The following is a 27,637-nucleotide window of genomic DNA, read 5'->3' as shown; positions in this document are numbered from 1 at the left end:
ATAGTATCACTTCATTTGAAAAATGTACAAAATTGTTAAGTTTGTTAATGTTCTGACTGACAAAAAAGTAGTTTTAAAATATTTTTCTGCCATTAGCTATGTTTGGACAATATACTTATGCTACTTTAGAGTAATTATTTTAGTTTGTTAATGAATTAAATTAATTTTAGATATAATTAGCACTGAATCATTATTGCATGGAAATGAGTGTTCATAATTCAAAGTAGAGTATGGACTGAAAATACTTTTATTTGTTACTGATATTAAGATGTAGACTACAATTATTAAATAAAAATAAAATAGAAAAATAAACTGTCAGTGTCACTTATATTTCTGCCATCTCTCTAGCTATAGCATGTTCAACGCGGACTTATTATTTATTATGACCCCGCATGTGTCTCTCAAAAAACACAAAGAGACATTCGAGATTATTACATCTTGCCACGTTTAATTGTACACAATGGGTAAACAACAAAAGCCGAATTTTACATTTGTAACAGTTGCTAGCAATTCACAAAACGCGATGGGTAGGTCCGATAAAAGAGCGCTTTAGTTGCGGCCTTGGTTTTGTATTAAATTTGAATGATAAAGCTCGATAAGTTCAGGCCGTTCACAGCACGTGAGTACATGAAGATATATTAATCTAGTTGGGGTTAAATTGTTATTAAAACTATGATTAATGATGCCCGTTAATGGCCCCTAGATTAAGGAGCGGTCTACACGCAACGTTTAAAATCTACGCTGTCCCGTGACGTCGGGGATGAATTTATCTTCATCATCAGAGCGTTAGCTTCGATAATAAGTGTATAACTGGGTAGACGAGGTCCTTGATTCGGTGCGGTAAATTGAGGAATTCCGGCCCTACAAAAATGTAATTGAGGACTGCGTCCGTAGCAGAGACGTTGGGTAGACATATTCATACAAACGTAATGTATCATTTATTCATACGTACCTATGTGCTACAAACGTAAATAAGAAACACAGACATTAAAAATAAAAATAAATATTTAGGAACATCTTTTTCACAAGTTAAATGTACGAATAAAACAAACAACTGCTTAGCACAATGGCGGTTAACATATTATTCCAAATTTAAATAGAAACTTAATTAATTTAATCCAAACGCTTATTAAGTCACGAGCAAAGAAAATTTCGTATCACGTTAAAGTTTAACCGCTTGATAATAAACAGAATTATATTATAACCTCAAATACCCCGGGAGTCTGTTTCGATTTCGTATTATAAACAAACTTATGTACTAAGAGCTCACGTCGAAAATACATCCCTATATCAGCATTTTATCGTATTATTTTTTTAGTTACCTAAAATAGACTTTGATTACTGAAGTGCTTATTGGAAATCAAAGAAGAATTCTAATTTAGGTACACTTGCATAGAAAATGCCTATTTATTTTTCATTTGTTGGGTTGTACGCTTTAACGCTTTTTCAACGTTATTACGTTTTTTAATTTAAATAGCTTTATATAATTAATACATGAATGAGAGAATTACGGCTTTTGATACTAATATTACCTTTATTAGCCAGTAATTAATTTTTCAGTTGCCGCTTAAAGGGAAGTAGGGAAAGTATTTATTATTTTAATAAATTTTTAATTCATCATGATCATCATTATCAGCCGATGGACGTCCACTGCTAGACATAGGCCTCTTGCATGGACTTCCAAACACAAAGGTCTCAAGCCACCAGCAAGGGGGTGTAAGGGGGAGGCTAGTACCAGTTAGCGTCCCCAACTGCGAACATCACCTGCTCAGGGTGCAGGTTGACTAACGAGGCTCTTGCGACTGACTAATGGCCTTAACTATTCTTACTTGGCTGGATTTTTAAATTTATAAATGGCACAGGTATTGGGCAGCAGCGACACCGGTGTGGAAAAAAAAATCCAGCCCTGCGAATGACCAACCCACATGCCCAGCGTTGTCATTCTAAGGACACTAACCTCATGGATTTTTTTAATTTATAGTACTTTATTTTTATTTTGTATTAAAAAGCATTGTCAAATTAGACACATAATAGATGAGAGATATAGAGAGTGGGTAGGTGTAGTAGTCCCAGTAGGATTTTTCGGTCAGCTCTTTTACTATAACATCGGCTTAAGGTAAACACGATCGTAAATTTTACGACGTTAGGTATGACTTGTATAGGAAATTCAGCATCCAATCAACACGGTACTTTCTCTGTTGTTTCGCGTCAGTAACGTTTCACTTTCAATACTATGTGTATTGATTTACGGGACGATAATCCCAACTAAAGTAAGCTATGTTTATGGAATTTCTCTGCGTGATCGAACCAGATTTGAGGAGATCCACAGAAGAACCAAGGCTGCTCGAGATCGTGATGTCTGGAAGTCCATGAGCCTATCTCCAGCAGTATACTTTCACCGGCTGACAAGAATGATGATAACGACGATGATGGATAAGAAATTTAATAAATTAAGAACAAAAATCATATTAGCTAGTAAAATCTGTTAGTAATAATAATGGAATAAGCTAAGCGCAGAGTTCAAGTAGCAATGGACAGGCCACATAGTTCGAAGAGCTGATGGGCGATGGGGTCCCAAGGTGCTGGGATCGCGACCCCGCACCGGAAAGTGTAGTGTTGGTCGACCCCCACTAGGTGGACCGAAGACATCAAGCGGATTGCAGGGAGCCGCTGGATGGTGGCGGCTCGAGACCGATGTGCTTTGAAGCCCATGAAAGAGGCCTATGTCTAGCAGTGTACGTCCATCGGTTGATAATGATAATGATGATGAATGAAATATGTAGGCAATCATTTTAGGACCAAGCAGCCCAAATGATTGTAAGTAGAATATCATTCTCTATATCTTTAAAATAGTCAAGTATTGATAATGATGGTACCATAAATATACCGTACCATAACGACGATACATTAAATGAAGGATGGTATGCTACAGTGACAATGTAATGTGCAAACTGATCCCGCAACAAACGACCCGGATGAAATCAATCGAACGGGTTTTATTGGGAAACAGTATGTTAATATTGCACGTCATTGTCGTTGATATAAAAACCGTAGATACAAGCATAATACAACTTTGAGTTTTTTCACTTTAAGCATTACAAATAATTAAAGATGGATCATAGTGATCCATTTTTATCGTTAATGTGCGTGTTTGCATAAAAACCTTGCTTTGAATTAGTTTATTTACCACACTTAAAATTAATGTACAAATTACTACTAGTAATATTGACTATCGCCGGACACCCAATTTTTATCTTGAACAAAGGTTAATTCACTGTTTTTGACGTATGTTAGTTGACATATAAGAAATTGAGATTTGTAACAAATGTCATCCGGTGCTTAATGGTAGATATCACACAGTACCTACATAACATTTGGCAATTGATTTGATGTTTATTTTGATAGGTTGATAATAAAGACCAAAATAGTGAATAGGCCGGCTGGTCATCACAGGCTTCTATAATCTTATCAAAAATCTATTATTTTAATTTATAAATTAAAATAATAGGTTTTTTGACATAATTTGTTGTCATCGCCAACAGTAAGTAATAGGTAGGTACTTAAATCAACGTAGATACATATATTTATATCTATAATACAAATTATAATAATTATATTCATTTTTATGTACTTCGAAACCAGTTTTCCTATTTCTATAAGGTAAAAAGCTTTTATTATAATTTGTAGAAGTTGACCGTCCTACAATTATTTAAGTTTCAATATCAATGGGCTACGAAAAAACTTAATGGCGGGCGAATGAAAATTCGATAATAAAATTAGCATAATCAATACTGAAGTCATTGGTGCACCCCGCGGCTTGTAATAGTGTATTAAAGTTTATTGGCAAACTTCCACCAGTTTACATGTGTACTTTATGTGCATGGAATTGAAATGAAAGCTTTATTTCATGCAAATAGCCGCCTGTAACGACATTATTTTGATTTAATCTATGTAAACGTTAGCTAGTTTCAGCCTCAGTTTGTGAAAGCCTGATCAAGGCAACAGTAAATATTTCACAATGGTTAAAGTTAACAGACAGGTTAAAATTAACGGTCTTCGACGTTTGGTTTTTCAGATTAGCGTTATAATTAATTGCAACAATTAATACAATTTCCAACAGTGTATAAAAAAGGATAGAGTTTTTCAATTCAGCGCGTACTTCCGTTGTTTGTAAAGAAGAATCGATTTATTATGGTTTTAATACAATTTCAAATCACATACGCTGTTGTATGGAAAGTAATTATGCTAGTTGATATGAGATTGGTTGATATCATCTCACCTATTGACCAAAAAAACACTACAGTAAACCAATGCTATGATATGATAAATGATAATAATAATTATATTGAGTGATTTGCTCATAATTTATCAATGACTAGTGCTTCAGCAACTGGGGAGCAGACTCGATTATTGATACCAGCCTCGTTTGTTTGCGTAAACAAGGTGCGTAATTGGTTTAGTTTTTAAAATAGCTTTTATGGATACCATAAAATGTTATATGAAATGTTAACGGCTCAAACTATATTTAATAGTTGATTTAAATCTTCGCCTTGTCAGTTCGTGTTACTTTACTAGATTTTAGTATTTATGATGAGTAAAATGAGTAAAACGGTGACCTATGGTACCGAGAGTTGGTCACTAACTATGGGCCTTATGAGAAGGCTTAAGAGTCACACAGCAGGCGATGGAACGAGCGATGCCTAGAGTATCTCAGCGTGATCGAATCAGAAATAAGGAAATTCGTAGAAGAACAAAGTCACCGACATAGCTCTACGAGTAGCGAAGCTGAAGTGAAAATGGGGGGGCACATATGTGAACGCTGAAGTGGCGATGGACGTTGGGGTCCCGAGGTGCAGAAATGGCGACCCCGCACCGCTGAAAGCGCAGTGCTGGTCGACCCCCCACGAGGTGGACCAAAGATGTCAAGCGGGCGGCTCAGGATCATGGATATCTATCGGCTGATATTAAGATGATAATGATGATGATGATGATGATGATGATGATGATGATGATGTGGTGAGTATGATGATTATGATGATGATGATAATGATGATGATGATGATGATGATGATGATGATGATGATGATGAGTAAAATAGTAGATAATAATAATAGATTAGACTAGTACTGTAAATTGGACTAGATAATTAAATACATCGTAAGATTTGTGGGATATAGCAACTTTTTTTCTTTAGCTAACAGTCGTTGTTTTCATTAAAATAAAATATTAATTACATTGCTTACCTTTATAATATTAAATCAGTAGGTAAGTTAATAAGTAGTATCAAGTACTCGTATGTACAACAAGACAATAGAGAGCAGACCCACATACGCGTCTCCTAAGCTAGAATTATCTGAATCGAGCATGTCTACAGGACGAATACAATACAATTTTCTAAATAGAATGTACAAACAACATGGCTAGAGACAATCTGCATAGAGATCATATCGAGATAAAATCAGTAGGTATTATTAAATATGCCTAATAGCTAAGTATTTTTGTATTAGTTTGTATTCTAGGTTTTACTTGTGGCTTCACTCGCTTTAATGTGCATGATGATTTTGATTTTGTGCATGAAGCTGGCGTGGCGTTTATTGAGTTTTAATTGAAGCTTTAAAAATATATAGGTCTGAGTTTCTAACATAATCTTCTTGTAGTAATATTGTTGTGTTTTTTTTTTATTATTATTCTTTATAAATTACCCTTTGACTACACTTTCACTTATTGATGATGCAAACTAAGTTGGAAGCAGTCTAACTTGAAAGACGAGGATGAAAATCCACACCCCTTTCGGTTTGTCTATTATGTCTACTATTACTTTATTTATAAATCCATGAACTAGAACTAATGTATATTTACGCCTAGCGCAACATACATCGAGCATTTAAACCAACAAAGCATTTAAAGTTACTCGTCGAAACAGCAAACAATCTCGTACAACAAAATACGAGTAACTTAAGGAAGTCGGCGTTGAAACAACATTCATATTAATTTGGTCGAGCCAGTCCATTCTCATCTGCACTACAAACTTAGACAATTACGTCATAGTGCACGTAATACCACAAATTCAAGTTTACTGACCTAATAAATTTATTGTGCCATAACAAGCTGTATTGGTGAGGTATGACTGGCTCAGTTCACTGTTGCCATTTGCTGTGAGCTTTATGGATGGTTTTGATGATAAATGAGTAATGGCGTTCTATAACGCCTGAATTTTGACTATTATTTAGGTTAGTTATTCTTGAAAATTTTTAGTGTTTTTTAGCACGTGTTTAGACTTTACGTTCTGTTATTTTATCTATATATTATCTATAGTTGCTGACGCCCGTGAGAAATTTTGTTTTTGTGAACAACTTATTTCCATGATACAGTCTGTGAAAAACTTCGTTTTTTTGACAAATTTATTTTTCGGTGAAGAAGTGTTCGTTTACTATCAACTCAATTTTGGTAATTTTATACAAAGTACGGACAGTGTTTCTGCTCTTTTACCTATTATTAGTAATAGAAATAGAAGATAAATGTATATCTATGTTTAAAAAAAATGTTAAATTGGTTTGTATAGGTACACTTCAAAAATTATAAATTTCTGCACCCTTTGAGCACAAATTATCTTGAATATTTTTATCTATAAAGTTTCAGGATAATAAAAAAGATGATCGCGTATCAGCTAGTCTATTAATAACCAGAACAGTAAATATGTTTGTGTAGAACGAAAATATAATAATTGTGTGTTATTTTTTTGGGATCATAAAATTTCTAAATTTTTATAAATATAATATCCGAACGAATAATGATCTACGAGTATTTATTCAGACTACAATATATATTGTTTACCAAACTTCTTGGTTCCAACTAGCACACCCAATATACGAGTATGTTTTACGAGAATGTTACCACAATAGAAAACTTCCTTTTATGATCAACCCCGTGTAATAAGCCTCGGTTAATAAAAACTTTCGCGCCATAAACAATAATAAAGAACTTCGTAACAATAAGTTATCGCGCTGTCTGAAGATACAGCAATTTTTTATAAAGATTAAATGCCCTACTATAGAGATACAGTTCAAAAATATATTCTACACGCGAAATGCATTTTATGAATTCATCTTCTATCATCTCTATCATCTAGAATTGAAAGAATTGAAAATCCCACCAATATTATAAATGATAAAGTTGTAAGGACATTAAAGTCCATCCATCCATACTAACTTTTAAAAAAGTAAAAACTATAGAATGGATTTGGCTGAAATTTAAAATACTACTTCTTAACTTGGAAAAATACATTTTTTCGGGGTTTATCAAAAACTAATTACCCCTTGTAATTACTAAATAAATAACCTATATAAATACTATCACAGTTCGGCTGTTTTTTAAGTAATTAGTTATATTTTTTTTAGATAATTACATATATTAGAATATGAATTGTCTGCCAATCACGTAAGATTTACGATTTCTTTTTAATTGCCAACTTTGAATAAATTACTTGATGAAGCAATTAATCAAAAACATCTGAGGTTGCTTACTTAAAAGACTCAAGTTTGTGTTTACAATAAATACCAGCAATATTCAAAGCTTACATCTATTTGATGTGGAACCACAAAGAAATCCGTCACTATATCTTATGTCTCAGAATACAAGACTGTAGCCAGTGTTTATCATTTGTAAATACAAAAACATTCGGTATCTCACAACACAGTCTTAAAGTTCGTTTTATGAAAGAATTCTCCTTGATGCACAATAGGTCTAATAAGAGAGACATGCTAAATCACACATTATTCAAAACAAGGCCACGCTTCGTATACTTTTCTATTTCCGTATAATAAATCGTTACAGTCTTCTCTATAAGTTCGCAGTGTAAAGTTTCTGAAAACCGTTGACAGGGACAGTTATTTTCGGCAACCAACTAACTGGCTGAAAGAATAACATTTACGTCCATCAAAAACTAATTTTGTAAAAGTAATTTCAACTTGAGTTTCCAGTTCAGAAATGTGAGCTTCGCTAGTTTAAACTGATTTGGCGGTTCCTTATTAATTACGGTTTGGTTTGACTTTTTTAACTTTAAATAGGTACGATTTTATCATTTAAAGTTTATTAGTCATTCTTCAAATTAATTACTTAATTAATAAACCTTTGTTTTGTTTAACACATTAGTCACTTTGATAATGTCTGATAGAATAGCATAGATCATAGAGATATAGAACAGATAAAGAAGATGGTATACAGTATAGTAGTTCTAAATGTTTCCTGTTAAGATAATAATATATACTGGCTGGTGTTCACTCAAATTAGGCAGATACGCTGCCGCTTATCTCAATTAGATACTCGTAGTATTTGTTGACTAAGATGAGACTGCAAGTACATATGATATGTTTCCATTAGTTCAAACTGCCGATTGAGGTTTTTTGAATTAATCCAGGTCTGGTTGGTAGGAGGTTTTGGCCGTGGCTAGTTACCACCGGCACCGGCTAAGACGTACCGCCAAGCGATTTAGCGTTCCGGTACGATGTCGTGTAGAAAAAGGTATGTGGATTTTCATTCTCTTCCTAACAAGCTAGCCCGCTTCCATCTTAGACCTCATCATCACTTACCACCAGGTGAGATTAGTCAAGAGCTAAGTTGTAAATAATAAAAAAAAAGATGAAACTGCAAGTACACACCAATGTATGTGCTTGCAAATTTGGGCCGATATGTTGCTATTACCTTCACAAACTATTTTGTCACGAAAAGTATTGTTATTAATTTCGTATTGTGTTGTGTCGCAAAAACTCACTAGTCACCCAAACATACTTAGAACTAATAATGTCAATGCGGCGATAGAATGAAGGGGCTGTAGTTTAAATAGCGAACCAAAACAACCCCAATCATCAAACAGTGCCAGCATTAACACGAGTAAATAAATACACGCAACACAAATAAGTACGTGGGGATGTTTTAGTCAAAGTCACAGTTTACGTTGATACCTCAGTTCAGCTAGAAGAGAACATTGATGATTTTAACTTGGGTTCGATTCCTAACTCAGGCCAACTAGGAATTTTAAATGTTCTAAATTGTTTAAGGCTTGTGACAGTAGAAGTCGGTCGTGGCCAGTAACCGCCCTACTAGTTAGAGCGGGGCAACACGATGCGTTGGGGCACCGTATCGCAAAGATTTCACAGTATCAGCGGGCACACAAGCGGTGCGGCGCCGCAACGTTGGACAGTATGTAAATCCTTGTGACGCATAAACAACTGAGCGGTGCCGCTCCGAAGTCGCACCGTTGCGTTGCCGCAACGCATCGTGTGCCCCGCTCTAAGGTCGTACCGCCAGGCGATATTTTGTATATTTGGCGCTATTTTGTATATTTACGCGGACGAAGTCGCGGTCGCCCTCTAGTTGTACATATAGTCGCGGTGGCTTTGGGAGCGCACTCGTATCTTTAAACAAGGGTGCGGGTTCGTAACTGGGGTCGCCGTACTATTTTGTTTTTTTTTTTATATTATTATGTTCGTTGTTCTCTCCTAACACCTTTTTTGGTAGCCAAAAATAACGAAATTAATTCAAACGAATTATTAATTTCTAATAATGTTATTTGGTTTTCATTTTAAAAATAATATCATTATTTCAGGCTATACACCCATTTAAAAATATACAGAGAAATAATAATAATAATAATAATGCATGAATTAATGTATGAAAACTTGGTACATATCGAATATTTCGCTGTTTCTCGTACACATAGTCGCAGTGGCTTTGGGAGCGCACTCGTACCTGTAACCAAGGGTGCGGGTTCGTAACTGGGGTCGCCGTACTATTTTGTTTTTTTTTTTACATGTTCGTATTGACTCATCGTAACGGTGAAGGAAAACATCGTGAGGAGGAAACCTGCACACCAGAGAATTTTCTTAATTCTCTGCGTGTGTGATATGAAGTCTGCCAATCCGCATTGGGCCAGCGTGGTGGACTATTGGCCTAGCCCCTCTCATTTTGAGAGCAGACTCGAGCTCAGCAGTGAGCCGAATATGGATTAATAACGACGATTGACTCGTCAAAAAATTTAAAAGTACTCGGTGATTGTAGATATTTTTTTTTAATAAATGTTCGTAATTACTCGTAACTCCATTGATAATATATGAATATGATTATATTTTTAGATATTAATATTTTTGGCAATATACTAATATATTGTGAAAATTAATAAATGTTGTATAAGTATGTATATAAAATGTGCGATGATAATGTATAAACCACAGAAAATTATTAGTACCTAATCAACTATAAAAAATACCCCGGATCCATAATAATAAGTTTGTTGGTGGTGAATTTGTATTTCGTACGTAATGTTGATATAGCGAGCGGGGTTGCAAACTTTTGATCCCCTAACATAAATCTCCATCAGAAAATAGGGAGGGACGTAACCGGCTTAAGCTTAGCTGTTACTAGCACTGTACCTTGCTTTAAATATGCCACTACATGATACACTTTGCTTTGTTTATCTGAAACAGTACAGACAGCTACGAATAAATCTTTAATCTTAATATATAAATGCGAAAGGTCATCACGAAGCATCACGAAATATCGAAAACCGCTTGACGTACGATTATGAAATTTGGCAGGGAGGTAGTTTATAGTATAAAACGGATTTTAGGCCGGATTAAACAGATCTAAGGACGGACGAAGTCACGGACGTCCGCTAGTTTCCTATAAACGAATAGAGCTTTCAGACTTACTAGTTTATTTAAAACGTCTTCATATCGTTTGAGATTCCGAGGTCCTGGGTTTGATACTTGTGTCGGGCTATATAATACTTACTTTCGCCGTCTTCTAAGAAATTTTCAGTAAATTTCTCAGTCCAGCACGGCTATTCTCTAACGATGTGTTGTATAATTCGAAAGTGCGAGTTTCGAATCTTTCTCATTCTATAGTATCGTGTTAAACAGAGGGAGATAGAGGTGAATTCGAAACTCGCACTTGCGAGTTATTAAAATATCGTTACAGAATAGCCTAGCAGAGGTCGGAAGATGTTAGTGTTACACCCCGAAAACTACATCCCCGTCCCAACAGAGAAAGAATGTTTTGAATCGGTTTAGCAGTTTCGGAGCCTATTTAATGCAAAGATAGAAACAAATAACAAAATTTTTCCTCACGGAAAACAAAATTTTACTCGTATGCAGTTCTTAGCTCGTCAGGTAATAGGTATACTAACTATGTGACGAAAATTATCGCAATATGCAAACAAAGTTATATAGTGTAGTTTAGTATAGCGTTTGAAAGTTATTGTTAACGATAATAGAAAATACGAGTATTCCGAAAAACGAGATTTTGAACAGTATTGTATGGAAAATTAATCCTCTATTTTTAAATAGACCTACCAGCATATAAGTAGGATTATAATAAATTGAACTCTAATTCCATCCCCTATTTATTTAACAGTACTACAGTTTCGTAATAATAACGGGACCGGGCTATTTATTTACGAAATGTGGACGCAAATATTGTTTCATATTTCGTCCCCTATATCGGGTAAACAGATTTGTATCATCGCTAGTAATCTTATTCCTTTAGTCAGCTAATCTGTGCTAAGTATTTTGTATTGTATTTACTGTGGACGAATACGAGTATACCCGATTTGCTTTTTGGTAATATTTTTTCATCTTTATTTTTCCGTTATTGTCGTTATCATCATCATCATATCAGCCGATGGACGTCCACTGCAGAACAGACATTTTTTAGGGACTTCCAAACATCACAATCCTGAGCCGCCTGCATCCAGCAAATCCCTGCGACTCGCTTGAGGTTGTTAGTCCACCTGGTGAGGGGTCGACCAACACTGCGCTTTCTAGTGCGGGGTCGCCATTCCATCCATCGGCTTTTCGAACTATGTGCTCCGTCCATTGCCACTTCAGCTTCGCGACTTGTTGAGTTATGTTGGTGACTTTAATTCTTCTGCGTATCTTCATTTCTGATAGTTATAATTATAGATAGATCGTTATATCATAGATGGATTGTTATATTATATTATAGATAGTTATAATTATCGTCAGGGTTATTTGTATATTGGGGAGGTGTTTTATGGGATATAGCCACTACGAAACTTGATGGTTGATGAACTTAGAGTGATAGTAATAGACTCTTTAATACCAGCCACTCACAAGTTTCGGAGGCATACAGATGTAAAAAGATATCAAACTATACCTATAACCATTATTTTGAGCCTATATAGTATTAGCGATTGTCCGTGACTTTGTTTGCGTAATATTCCGTTTTTTTTTCTAATCCTGCGGGAAGCATGGATTTATCCTGAATAAAAAGTAGCGTAAGCTACTTTATCAAGGTCCAATTATCTTTATATCAAGTTTCTTAATTTGGATGCGAAGCGGTTTAGCGGTTGAGCCATGAAAAAGTAACAGACAGATAGACTTACTTTTGTATTTATAATATTAGTATGGGTTTTGCATTAATGTGCCATTTTATAGTTCGGGTAACATGAACGATAAAGCGGTCGCGGAATCTATTTATTCCACAGGGATGCATACCATAAAAATAATGCACAATATAAAGATTTATTGTAATGCCTCAATAAGGGTATATCCATGTACGAATCGCGTAATATTTTCAATAAAATGCATTAATTCAAGACCGAACAATTTTGCGTTAATCATGTCATATTAACGCCGATATTTTATGACTCTCCCAAATGTTTTGTTACGCGTCTGATATACAGTGAGGGTACTAAGGACCTTTCATAATTTGGCATAAATAAATTGTACAAGTGTCATGACTAGAATGATTGAAAATGTAAGCTGTCACAGAGTTTTTTATACACTAACTTTTTTCTATACAAAATATTTTATCGAGTTTATTTTGTATTGCATCACAACTGAATTTATATAGGTACATGTTGCATATAAAATGAAGCTATGTCCTGTTATCAGTGGCACGTATAATGGCGGTTTTTAATATGGGAAATCATTCCACATACTACGAGTAGGTACACACTTTGCAAAATGGAAAATTTCTTCACTGTGTGTGTGTACTCATTATGAGTCATGCAATGTCGTGAAATATATATATATACTAGCGCACTCGCTCAAGCTTCGCTTTGACTTATTAATTTATTTATTTGCACTTCTTCCCTATCCCTACCTTACACTACCATACTCCTACCCCTACCCCTACCCTACCCCTACCCTACCCCTACCCTACCTCTACTCTACCCCTACCCTACCCTACCCTACAACTACCCTACCACTACCCTACCCCTACCCTATCCCTATACCATAAACCTACCCTACCACTACCCTACCCTACCCCTACCCTACCCCTACCCTACCCCTACCCTACCCCTACCCTACCCCTACCCTACCCCTACCCTACCCCTATCCTACCCCAACCCTACCGCTACCCTACCCCTACCCTATACCATACCCCTACCCTACCACTACCCTATCCTAGGATTTAGGGGTTTGAAAAATAGATGTTGGCCGATTCTCAGACCTACTGAATATGCACAAAAAATTTCATCAAAATCGGTCGAGCCGTTTCGGAGGAGTTCAAGTTCGAACACCGCGACACGAGAATTTTATATATTAGATATATTTCACGACATTGCCTGCTAATCATTCACGAGAATTCTAATCATTCATTAAATCAATTCTATTCATTCTATCAAAATATTTAATTAATAATATATATTTATTTAATATATAATAAAAGCAAAATTAAGTTCGTTCCGCTAACGTTTCGTACAGTAATTCCCAGTAGTATATTTTATTGGTTAATGGTATCATTTGCCATATTATATTGATTCTCAATAGCTTGGCGGGTTCTCTGTGTAATGTTTTTGTTAAGGTTCCCTTGAGCAAAATACAAAATCGTGACATAAATAAAATGGTAACACCTATAAATACTCATAATAAAAGTTGTGTTTCGTATTTGATTTTGACCATTTGTTTGTATAGCATATAAACTTCGTTTTAATTGTTTCTAGCTTCTTCATCAAGTACCTTACAAATCATTCTTACAACCTTTTTGATCCTACAGAGTTACGGTATATTTCCCTATTAAAATTAAAGAGTTGAGGTAATTAAGCAAATCAACATACGGAAATGAGTTGTTAAATTACATTTTTTATTAAAACCATAATTTTTTGCCAATTATTTAGCAAGTATAATAATATGTAATTTAGTTTTAGTAATATTATGAGTTTATGCCAATTTTTATTACTAACTAATTACCTATCAATACGCTGGCTAGATCGTAATTATATATTACTAGCTGACACCGCGCGGTTTCAAAGGGGCTATCATTGAAAGAATTTTTTAAATCGACCCAGCACCGGAATGCTTGGGCTGAGGTGGACCGAGAATATCGAGCGGGTTGCAAGGAGCCGCTGGATGATGGTGGCACGACACCGTTGTGCTTGGAGGTCCATGCAAGAGGCCTATGTCCAGCAGTGGACTTCTATCGGCTGATAAGGTAAGGTTAAAGACTACTACATAATAATAATAAGTCAAAATAAAAGTAAAATTTAAAAAAAACAACTTTCTACAGAACCCTCTGCTCTTGCAACTACAGTCCGTATACCAATTGATCATTGCTTTTTCCCTTTGACATTTATACATGTGACCCAAATGTCAGATACCAATACGACAGGTCGGGTAGAGCAACGTAAAATGGTTTCGATGTTTCACTCGAATAGGGTGATTTTTTTCTCTCTTTGACCACAATGCATTAGTAATTGATGTACAGCGTATACTGTGAGTACAGTCAGACAAACAGATTTCTGGAATACTTTAGAAATTGTAAAGATAAAAGGAGAACTAACCATTGATTTTATAATTTCCTTATTTTTTCCTAAAATCGAGTCTTTACGAATATGAGAATATTGGTCTAAACGCATTGCTGCCTTCCTACTAACCTGTAACTTTGTTACTACAAGCTATTGCTAACAGTTTCAAACTATACAAAGTTAAGTTTTAATGGGATCCTTAGTGGCACTGTATTATACTCATAGATAGATATTTATTATAAGTGTCTATGCTCGGAACGGAAGAACCTCTGAGGGGTTATGTCAGTTGCTATGTTATTATATACTACCAATGTTAAGTAACTGACATTTACTATATAAGAAGCAGTATTAATCTGATTATATATACCTAGGACACACAAACCAGTTAGGTAGGTCCAATTTTGAGAAGGAGGTAAACCGCCGAATCCAACGCGATTGAGAAGCGTTCGGGAAACTCCACGATATCTTTTCGTCCAAAATTCCTCAGTGCCTGAAGACGAAAGTCTTCGACAGTGCGTGTTGCCAGTGACGACTTACGGATCCGAAACCTGGTCGCTAACTGTGGCCCTCATAAAAAGGCTCAAAGTCACTCAGCGGGCGATGGAGTGAGCTATGCTTGTTGTTTCTCTGCGTGATCGAATCAGAAATGAGGAGATCCGCAGAAGAACCAAAATCACTGATATAGCTCAGCGAGTCTCGAAGCTGAAATGGCAATGGGCAGGCCACATAGTTCGAAGAGCCGATGGACGTTGGGGTCTCAAGGTGCTGGAATCACCTTCCAGCATTTTACGTCCATCAGCTGTTAATGATAATGATGATGATGATTAATCTGATATAATATATCTATTAGAAGTCTTTGAAACTAAAGTATATTCACAAATATGGGCTGTTTTTGAATGATGAATGTATTTTACACATGTCAACCAACTCTAGCATATAAATTAGGGGTTGGTGGTGTGTAATTATGCCCACAACAAAAGAGACACTGAACCGCATGATTCTACAGTTCACGCTGAATACGTGAGCACCATGTCAAAGACTAAAATATGACAAATTAGGTGTTGTACCTACATTTCTAAAATGAACTTTTAACTAGATCTAGGTTATTATTAAACTTTGTTACAAAAACTTCTTAAACAATTCATTATTAACACAGACTTGTGTGATAATTTCATCCTTCAAAGAGATTTAAACTAAGATTCATGTTTTGAAATAATACCATTTTACTATACTTTGTTTTGAAAGGCCATCAATACTATTACATTCTGGATATATCATTTGTTTTTTTTAGTATAAGTATAGGTTACAACTAAGAGCTGTGATAGCCCAGTGGATATGACCTCTGCCTCCGATTTCGGAGGGCGTGGGTTCGAATCCGGTCCCGGGCATGCACCTCCAACTTTCCAGTTGTGTGCATTTTAGGAAATTAAATATCACTTGTCTCAAACGGTGAAGGAATAACATCGTGAGGAAACCTGCATACCAGAGAATTTTCTTGATTCTCTGCGTGTGTGAAGTCTGCCAATCCGCATTGGGCCAGCGTGGTGGACTATTGGCCTAACCCCTCTCATTCTGAGAGGAGACTCGAGCTCAGCAGTGAGCCGAATATGGGTTGATAACGTAACGTGATAGGTTACAACATAATTTTTTGTACAATATAGATTTAGTTCACTTGTAAAAAGAAAGTATTGTTCCCGAGAGATAACTTAGTGCTTATTTAATTTATTATAAGCTTAATAATACTATCTATTATTAGCATATATAATATGAGAGATCAGTATAGCTATATGTCGTATCTACGTTAGAATACAATCTATGAGTGCGAAACAAAATGCTGTTCATAATGGTACGGTACGGAGAAAATTTAATAATGCTAACCAAACGATTGCATATTTCAAAAGGTTTCATTAAAATTTTATTACACCCTACAATTACTGTTGTCGAAGTGCTTAAACATGCGGGTCCCTTAATGTTGGTACTTCCAAAATAACCCGAACCGCAAATGTTAGTGAAGTATTTAGGTACACATTTAACGGTTAATTGTTTTAGCCGCAAACTAGACAAAGTACTCTTACCTACGAACTTTCGAATATAGAACTACCTGGTAAACACCTAAATAATTTCATTGCATTTAGATCCATTGATAATAATTTATACAGTAAGTACGTACTTTAAGTAGAGTAGTAGCAGTAAGATTTCTGGTTGATCTTTACGAGATAGTGAAAAACGAATAGTTTTTATACTTGAAGTTGGGTTGCTGTTAACTTTAAGGTTAATATACAATTAAGTTTTCTATACGGTCGTTGTTTTAGACACTTAGGCCACTAAGGCAGGCCTAGAAGATGGGTTATGGAGCATCACACTGTTTTGTTATAATTGAGTCTGTAAAGATCACTATAAGATGCCATTGATAATGTAAAGAACTGACCGATTTAACGTGTTGTTTGAGGCACGAAGATATACTCACTAACGTCCCAACTCTTTTCTTAGAAATGAATAATTGGTATGAATTTATAAAACACTTTAATATTTTTTTTTATTTGACCAGAAATCACCTGGATATTGAAAGCTGGTACGTTACGTCTGCAGTGCGCAATGATCCTGTAGAATGCAGCACAAGCCGTTTGTCTAAAGCTTTATGTTATAACAAAAGCTTATTTGGAAGACGTCAGAGGCTTAGTACGAACAAAATGTAGGAAATTCAAAGTGGCATTCGCTCAAACCTGTTCAGAATCCCTTTTGCTCAAACAATTCGCCACTCAAGATATCGGTGAAGGGGTACAAATTCTCGTTTACACAGGAACTAGATGGGGTGAGTCGAAATCGCATTTAAATTTTCCTATCCGAGATAAGCAAAATCATGAGTTAGGTCGGGGGTTGGAGGGGGTGAGAAAAACCGCGTGCCACCGCATAATTTCGTTTACCGAGTCCGCGTTTATATAGAGATTTACCTGGACCGTAGTGTGACTGGAGAAAAATATTTCCAAAGTGAAGTTAACACTCTCTGGTAGAGCAGGGTTTTTGATTTTGTAAGTGAGACTTTGCGATAATATTCATTAAAAGAAACTAACTTACTTGCTTGTTGAGATTGTTGGTGTAAGATTTATACTCACTTATAGTTTCTCATTTATGTAAAAATAAGTTGAATTTGAGTGAGATTTTTTTCCCAAGTTTGATTTATAGGTACTTACCTAGCTTTGAAAATAAGTATGAAGTTAATATTTATTCACTATTTACGAGTCTTGCGATTTTTTTTTTTTTAATAAATTGGTTTTGGGATAAATTCATTCCTCAAAATTAAACCTACGAAGAAGAATTTTGCTAAATTTTGAAAAGAATAATATTGCATTTTTGCAAAATCTAAACAGTTGTTACATTTTACGACCAAAAGTGAAAATAACGAAAGATAGGTATTTTTATTTCAGATATTTCCCAAGTGGAAAATAAATATTGGTCGAATAGAATATTACAGTATTTTGCGCGATACGTGTTAAATTTTATGACCAAAAGTGTAATACATCCACGGTAGGTAAACGATATGATACCGGTGGGTCCACATAATTTAATTATGCAAACATACTGTTGTAACGTGTCACATTTTATTTTACATACCCGCTTTTACCAGAGGTTGGGCCATAATTTAGGCACCCTAATCCCCACTTCAGAAAGGGTGAAAGAGGGAAAAAAGGGTGATTAAAGATAAACAACGGCCCAATGTTGAATCCTGGATAATTTGCAATTGTATCATTATCTGTAGCGGTAAATTAAGCTTGACTTTTATGTCTTTCGAAGGCGGTCAGCAAGATTTATTGGAAGGATTAGCTAGCAGCTAGAGTTATTTGGTGATTTTTGAACTGTTGAACGCAGTTAAATAAATTATAGTATTTAACTGGGGCATTTGTTTGTTTAATTGCGCTGTAATTTTGAACTTTTTAGAAAACAAAATGTTTCGTTGAAAATTTATGTTCACAGGCGTTTGTTGGTAATTGGAGAGTAAATATAAAATTCCACTAAGAACAACGTTGAGGTACTGAAAAATCCTACTAAGAATACAAGGTACCTTTATTGGTTTTGAAAAATCAAAGTTGAAGTTCAACAGTACTACAACCTTGAACAGGAAGTAATTTCGTATTAGGTAAGTAGTCATTTACAATTCCACAATTCGTTAACTCTCTTCTCTATCATATCTATGGTTGTTTTTTCCTGGACAAAGTAACTAGACATTTTTTATTTTGGAAAAACAACGTTGAAGTACAACTGTACTACAATCTTGAACTGGAAGTAATTTCGTAACAGGTAAGTAGTCATTTACAATTCCACAAATTCTAAACTCTCTATCATATCACTGATTGTTTTTTTTCGCACATAGTAAACTTTCAACTCTAAACTAAGTCAATTAAGTTCTATTTTCAAGCATTGCAAAGTAACATATTTCTTATTTTCAGTCAACATTATAATTACCAATTATATTAGTTTGTTAGTGTGCTATATTTTTACACTATAGGCAGAGAATTCATTATTCTAGTGATGCCTAATACGAAAGCGTTTAAAACAATTTAGGAAATAATCGTCTCCAAATAACTCCAAGCTACGAAACACCGAATGTTTAAGTTATAATATCACCTGAATTTGATTTTTATCAGAATATATTTAACTATACTCTATTCCTATTTCAGCCAAATCGGTGATAAGTTACAATATGAAGGAGTAACTAAAACATGCACTTAGATACACATAGATAGACAAGAATTCACCTTTATTATTAGCGTAACTAGTCTAGAAATATCACGATATATAACCAACCAAAAATGATCTGTTTTGACGAAAAGTATGTTTTCAGCTATTTTTAAACATGTACGCGTTAAGGAACATCCTTTAATAGTTCATTTGAAAGGAATAAACAGCTGACGGTATTAGTTTATTAATTTATGGCGGCCATTTGTTAAGAAAAGCGCAAGTGTTCGCCCCCGACAGATACTAACGTTACACGTTCGAACAGTTAGCTTATAGAAGAATAATTGCTACGAGCGCCTTCAGGAATGATAATCTAGTGTTACCAGAGCGTTCTAAGTTTTCTCCACGTGAGAATTGTTCTCTTTGAGTTACTTTTAGCTAAGTATTTTTTTAGATATACACGATGGTGTCTGAATGTGTGTATGAAACCCTCTCAAAATTTTTGAACGACTTAATTTTTAACGAAATGATCAGCATTTGAACGGGCTGTAGGTACCTAATTTAGATGCCATAACATATCGGAACCAATTTGGACAGTAGATTTTGAGAAATGTACTAAAAAATCTACTAATATAAACAGCGGTAATTCTAATGGATAAACATTTTAGTGTTAGACATTAAAAATAATAAAAAGAAAAGTAATTACAATACGTTCAATTTATACACAAGTATGTAATTAAGTACAAAGTATTGTAACTTTGTACTTATTTGTAGTAAAATATAATGAGAAAAGAGAAATAAAAAGAAAAATCTTCGCACGGTAAAATTTTGTACACCTAAAATATTCATAGAGTTTATTATCTCGAAGAGCGCCGTGACTTAATAAAATGTACACATATTTGTTTAGACTTAGAGGAACGTCTGTGTTTTTTATTTTATTTTTTTTAGTAGCTGAAGCTTGCGACTTCGTACGCGTGAAATTCTGTTTTTCACGAATTCCGCGGGAATTATGTATTTTTTCGGGACAAGTAGCTGATAGGTTGTTCTATGACTTCCTCTTCCACCAGTGAATGTCTCGTTAAAATCGGTTCAGCTATTCCAGAGATTAGCCCGGTTAAACAGACAGATATTTAAAAGAAAAGCTTCGAAAATTATAAAACTATTGACATGTCACTAGATCAAATTGTCGATCGGATCTGTCATTCCCATACATTTTGTTAGTTTTTGAATCGTTAGCGTTTGTAGAAAGAGAATCGACGTGGCACATGGCTAAGGCCCCTGGCTCTGTGATGGGCCATTATAATAGGCTGATGATGATTATTTATAACTAGCTGACGCCGCGCTGTTTCACCCGCGTGGTTCCCGATTCCGTATGAATATGAGGAAAATATAGCCTTCCTTGATAAATATGATATATCTAACACTGAAAAAATTTTTTAAATCAGACCAGTTGTTCCTGACATTAGCGCGTTCAATCAAACAATTTGTTTGTTAGATTGAACGCGCTAATCTAAAGAAGAGTTCTCAGGAACTACTGGTCCGAAACAAACTCTTCAGCTTTATAATCTCTCTACCCTGCACTGCGTCATTATATTGTTTGAATTAAATTTGTTCAAAAAAAAAATATTATTTGAAGTGTTTATTAAATCATTACAAGTATTTTCCTCTAGTTACAGTTATATCGATAACCTTTTCACATTGTACTCGCATGCTTTTATTTGATTTAACCTACTTAATACTTTTAATATGGAGTTAAAATAAAAAGGTAAATGATTATAACAGCGGGATATGTAGTCTATTTACTCGTTGAGGCATATTTGCTTTATTCGATGTGACTGAGTATGTAGGTCAAAATGTACGTCGGCTTATCTGCATTATGAAAATTACATGAAATAATTAGTTTATATAGCAAAATGTGACACAGCTGTTGGTATGAAGCTTATATTAGGAATACTTGTTTGATTTTTTGTATAGCGCGCAATGTATTAAAAAAATAAATAATGTAAGATAACAAAATATCATGAAATCTTATAACAACAATGATCTTGTATGATCATGTCATAATATGGTCATGGATTCGGTCACTTAACACTCTGTTTCTCTGACTAATTCTTAAATTAATCAGAGCGACTAGTATCCTTAGGTAATGGGAATTGGTCATATTTTAAAAATATGGCTCATATTCTTAAAAAAAATACAAAAAATTGAGACTGAAAATTTATCCTTGCACCCGGTTTCAATGAAAGCCAAGCCATACTAAACCTAATTACTTCCATAGAATGAACTAACTAATTAAGAAGAAAAACCAATACACGATTATGCTTAGATTTAGATGCAGCAACAACGGGCTGCATTCATTGGTTCCTCAGAAACACTCCATGAGGTGTTCGTCTTTAGGGGTAGGCTTTCGGGGTAGCCTGCTAAACTTCTGAAGATGTTATGCTGGCTAGAGTGACTACAGCGGTGACCAGCACCAAATGGACCTATGCACATCGACCAACATAATGGCCAAGTGCGGATAATACCCGCAAACGAAGAAGAAAAATCCCATAAAAATCACTACAATACCTTATGTAATGCTGAAAAATAAACATACAAAAATGGAAAGAACAGCTAAAATGGTTTCATAGACAAGTACTTTTAAAATATTTTTCAAATAGCTGTATAGATAGAATTTGTAGTGCTACTATTTTCAAAACCCGCGCTATAAGGATTTCATCCAAGCCGTAATAGCATAATTTTGCTGAGATTTGTCTCGAAACAAAAAGGGTAATTTTAGAATGAAAAAATTGGCGCTATAAAAACGGTCCTCGTATAAAAGAGTGGATTCCCGGTCAAGGGACTCAATGTTTCTGATATTGGAAAAGGAAATATGCATAATTTACTCTGTGCCCGGCAATGAATATTGAAGGCTCTTTTATTTCTCCAGACTCTCAGAAGCCTCAGGTGAATGAAAATCTCTTAAATATTGAATAGAAGGCGTTACTTTGCGAAAGAAATGATATACAATGAATAACAAATTCCCATCATAACTACTTATTTTTCTCTTTTGAGACCTTCCTGTTGATTTATATCAATTTTTTTTTATAGTTTTATGAATTAAATTTCAACAATACAACATACTTTGCTATTGTATGCAGTACTTCATATTTTCCGATGAAGAACTTTGATCAAATATTTTGCTCCAATTTAGGTTTGAGGGTTTAGGATGTAGTTTATATTCCAACTATATTATAAGTAGTCTGGGACCGATTGATTAAAATGAACAGAGAAATTCTGAGAGAAAAGAGAAAGGAGACGGGAACTTCTGGGCCCAAGTTGTAATAGGTTGAAAGATAGCTTAAAAAATCCGTTATTTTTTTCTACTAAATCATTTAAAAAATCAGCTCAATTCACAATCTGGAAGATGAGAAATGTAAAAAATAAGATAAGATCAAAAATAAAATAGGTAATCGATAATTTTAATCGATTTGTATGCATATCAATTTTATATAAAAATATAGAAGAGGCTAATGGGGATATAAATATAGTAACAATATTAAAAACTATTTAGTTCAATTAAATTAATCTACTGTGAATCAAGATATAAGTAATAAATAGAAATCTAAAAATCGATTCTCATTTACAAAATCGTTTCACGAGTTGATTACGACTCTATTTTTATCTATGTTGACAGTGACATGACAGCAGTCCCGGCGACCGGCGTATGCGTTTAAAAAACTTTGTTAATTGTTTACACGTTTGACTTTGGCTCCTTAGTTTGGATTTATTTGCCGGCTTATCGATTGGAAATCGACATCATGGATCTTTGTGTGAACTGTGGCATAGAAAAGAAAAAGGAAAAAGCAACAACTAGTTGTAATACCACAGGCAGACGAGTCTTGAATGACGAAATGATTCTCTTAGTGATTCGTCGATGGCGTACACCGCAGCCTGTAAGTACTCGCGTATTTATTAGCTAACTGGCATCTATCAATTTAACCTATAGTTTTCCTTACAATGTTTACCATCAATGATTGATAACATTTAAATAGTAAAATCAGCTAAGTAACATCATTGCCCTACATTCTACTGCTGCACACAGGCCTCCCCTTTAGGAGACGGATTTACAGTGTAGGCCCACGACAAAGCAGGTTACAGGTGGGGCCAAGTATAGAGTAAACAGAATTTGTTGATATAAACAATTTTTTCAATATTTCAGGTAAACAACAGTATTTGCTAAGCTTGCTGGAACAAACATCAGCTATTGATCAACCAAGACAATTTGGCCACCGTAATGTTTGCCTCCGCTGTGGTCGCTCTGTTGCATCACAAGTCACTCGTCTGCTTCATACAGGCTCATCTTGTGAACTGAGAATTTATAATGCCATAGAAGAATGTATTATGCCTCAAACTGTAAGTTAAACCAATGTACATTGTTATTTATGATTTTGAAATGATAATATTGCATGTTTGTGACAGCCTCATTGTTTAGTTAGTTATATATCAGTCTATAGCCTTCCTCGATAAATGGGCTAACATTGAAAGAATTTTTCAAATCAGACCAGTAGTTCCTGAGATTAGCACGTTCAATCAAACTCTTCAGCTTTATAATATTAATATAGAAGAGTGTAGTATGAATACTATAATGAAGGTGATGTATGTTTGTTGTAGATAAAACAAGGAAACCACATCTGCCATAATTGTTGGGTGGCTGCAGACAGGGCTGCTGTCCATATAGTCTCAGGCCCATCAACTTCTTCCCGAGTTCTAACTGAGCCTTCTGCTAGCCAGCCTGGAGAAGATAGAAACAACCAACCAGAACCTACTATTGTATTACCAGGATATATGAGAGCTGTTCCTCTTTTTAAAGTATTATGTTCCTGAGAATAATCGTCTATGTGATATTCATTTAGTTATTGAAGGCTGGGATGTAATGATAATTTAAATGTTTTTCCCCAGCTAACCCACAGTGAACTAATTCTCATACCATTAGGTATTTATCAAATTGTTTCAAAAATGTTGTTTGCTTTGTTAAAAAGCAGGCACGTTCATATTATGGAGAGAATGTAAGGGGTAACGATGGTTATTTAATAGAAGTGTGCAGGGAGGTCAGCAGTAGCCTACTTCGAGAGCTGTCGGCTTCAAATAGCTCATGGCTACTTCGGGGATGCATACAGTCTAGACATATTAGTCGAAAAACTTATTTTGTTTATGTTTTTGTTGACAGCTCTTGCAGAGGTAGAGAAGCAATATTGAATGATTATTTCAATTGCATTGTAGGCAAAAGGGCTTTAGGCTTCTGCGCACATGTTATGTCAATAATATGGTACCTTAGTCGGGCTACGTACCAAGAAAATATAGTACCCCCTGCACAATTCTTAGATGATATATTAATTATAATTGAAAATGAATAAAAATCAACTAAATAAAGTGTTTTATTTTATCACTCTTTACCCTTGAGCCTTACTTACCTTACCCTCATTATTCGGCTCACTGCTGAGCTCGAGTCTACTCTCAGAATGAGAGGGGTTAGGCCAATAGTCCATCATGCTGGCCCAAAGCGTATTGGCAGACTTCACACACACAGAGAATTAAGAAAACTCTCTGGAATACAGGTTTCCTCATGGTGTTTTTCTTTCACCGTTAAGACCTTACCCTACTTACCATGATCTCATCAGTCATTTGAATTCTATCTTATCATTCATCCAATTCGAAAAGTAAATTAACAATGGTCTAAGTTTAATAATAAAATCAAACACTTGAAAAATTAGCTATTCATTATGTAGGTAATATCTATCAGCTGTTATCTTAAATAACCTCACTTTTACTAAATCTCGTATATCTCTAATTCCAGATTGTCAAATTCTATAATATTTTCAGTGAAAGTTTAATAATATCTAAGCTATTCATTGACACTTATTTCATCCTTTTACATTCGTGGCCCAAATTGTATGAAAGAGTTTCAATCTCCTTTCTCAACTTCAATATTTTATTTTGAAAGATAGATTTAAAATTGAAGATCACGTGAACAAAATGACTTAAAGTAATAGTTAGTTAACTGTAAGATAATGGACGTTATCTAAGTTTAGATTGAAGTGAAGTTACTAATTAGTTACATAAGTAGGCCTATTCACTATTATGGTCTTTATCTACCTATTAAAATAAACATCAAATCAGTTGAGAATTTATGTCATATCTACCTGTGATATCCACCAGTAAGCACCGGATGACATTTGTTACATAGAATCTCAATTTCGTTTATATCAACTAGCATACGTCAAGTGAATTAGCCTGCTTATGAAGCACCAAAGTATTCTCGACAGTTTTTTTTATTTTTTTTTTTCAAATATTTTATTTTAATTTCAGACTGACAAAACAACAATGTGGACACTAAGTACACTACCCATCAAGTTCTAGCACTAGCAGCTCGAACAGCCGGCAAGCCTCCAGACAACTCATCAACATCACATGCACAACACTGCAAGAACAACACTTGCATTATACGAAGGTATAAGATAATCTTTAATGGCGACATAAATTGCAGTGATATGAAATTTCTCTGACACTGGTTTTAGAAAACATATTCAAGTTTTTTGAATTGTGATCATATTTGCCCATTGCAGTCCTTGTCCATAAAATATATTCATGTACTTACCTATAATTAAAATACCGACGATATCAAAAGACTCACCCTGCATCTCTCCTATATTAATAAGAGAGTTTAATTCTGCCCCTAAAAGGATTAAAAAAGGGTAGCACAATGAAATTCCCTCGCACCGCCTCGTTTGTTCTAGTTTAAATAAATACTGATTCTTTATCCGAGCAAGCCCTCATTTTTAATAAAACACAGTAAGAACAGAAATGAGAAATCTCTCACAAAAGAGATTTCTTATAATACTCGATGCAATATTATCGATATTGCCGTCTGTGTCGGGCATGTTTAATGAAAAACCATTTGTGGAAAACTAATAACTACTGTTGATACAGTACTATCCACAAACATAGAACAAATTGAACAAACATGAAGTTCTGAAGTTGTTGAATGGTTACCGGATGGTTAATGTGTAGTATCTAGCCGGTTAAATAAAACGGGATAAAATTAAAGAACTACTAACATTTTAAAATTCCTTTTTGTTCATAGTATTATTCAGATTTCTGTTTGATGAAATTAACTAGATACAAAGTTCAACTGAGTCCTACCTATAGTTTGAAACTCAAGACCAGTGGCCTAATTCACTATTTTGGTCTTTATTATCAACTTATTGAAGTGGACAACAAAGTGTCATCTACATACTATATACACCGTAAGTACCGGATGACTTTTGTAATTTGTATCATAGTATGTGGATGACAGTTTGTCAATTGATTTGTTTTTTTATTTTAAAGGGTTGATAATAAAAACCAAAATAGGAACAAGGCCAGCTGGGCTTATAGCTATGTGACACGTCGATTCTGTTTCTACAAACGCTAACTTCGATAACTAAAAAAAAAGTATGGGAATGACAAATCTGATCGACAACTTGATCATGTATGGGATTGACATTTGCTATCACACGAGTATGTCAATCCAATACAGTTTATAATTATCGAAGCTTTTTCGATTGTAGAAAAAGAATTAACGAGCCACATGGATTTAAGACTGGTCCAGCCTATTTAAGACACCATCGATCCATAAGATTATCGAGAAAATTCTTCACCCAAAACAAGATACAATGTGCGAAAGCGTTGAAAGGCAAACGTGTAAATTATTGGCTAAATTGGTGAACCGTGACTGTACACACCTTGTTAGCTCCAAGGCGAAAACAAGAAGATGTGTTGAAATTTGTAGAAGATACTTTCCAGGAACAATTTCACTGTGTTTATAATGGGAACTAAATTTACTCGTGTATTTTCAAACATACTTGTGAACTGTAGATCATTATTTCGGTTTTGATATTGTGATTGGATCAAAGTGGTAATGATTTAGGTTTTAAACCTCGACGTAAAAACTGACTAATTTTGGCGGATGTTAATTTTTTATTTTAATAATAGTTTCTAGAATTTCTTCATGTTAACTGTTACTGTTACACCATAAAAAAAGCTTTCACGTAAGGGTGGATAAACATTTTCTTACAGAAGGAATTAATCTTTAGAACTTTTCAAACGGTGCGTATTGTGAAAAGCACGGAACATAAAACAGCTAATTGTGAAGACGTTCCTCAATAAATAAAAGAA

The 27,637-nt window shown here is 34.7% G+C and overlaps 1 protein-coding gene across 2 annotated transcripts; it reads left to right on the top strand.

Annotated features, from left to right (window-relative positions):
• Positions 1-23,128: 23,128 nt before the first annotated feature.
• Positions 23,129-25,538, top strand: LOC112057956 (uncharacterized). Of its 2 annotated transcripts, XM_052884912.1 has the most exons (4): positions 23,129-23,376; positions 23,643-23,836; positions 24,095-24,315; positions 24,518-25,538. In XM_052884912.1, exons 1-3 carry the CDS (start codon positions 23,358-23,360, stop codon positions 24,305-24,307), a joined length of 426 nt encoding a protein of 141 aa, XP_052740872.1. In that variant the 5' UTR covers positions 23,129-23,357; the 3' UTR covers positions 24,308-24,315; positions 24,518-25,538. The 2 variants fall into 2 exon arrangements, with proteins under 2 accessions (XP_052740872.1, XP_023954341.1); XM_024098573.2 differs by having other exon boundaries at positions 24,095-25,410.
• Positions 25,539-27,637: the final 2,099 nt, after the last annotated feature.

This window comes from Bicyclus anynana, chromosome 13, assembly GCF_947172395.1.
Source record: "Bicyclus anynana chromosome 13, ilBicAnyn1.1, whole genome shotgun sequence".
Taxonomy (NCBI): domain Eukaryota; kingdom Metazoa; phylum Arthropoda; class Insecta; order Lepidoptera; family Nymphalidae; genus Bicyclus; species Bicyclus anynana.
Note: the sequence above shows the minus strand (reverse complement) of the source record. Positions and strands in the feature narration are given on the sequence as shown.

Excerpts from the sequence above, each read along its gene's own strand:
- LOC112057956 (XM_052884912.1), top strand. Across the intron at positions 23,837-24,094 it reads AATGTATTATGCCTCAAACT|ATAAAACAAGGAAACCACAT; the intron begins GTAAGTTAAACC and ends TGTTTGTTGTAG.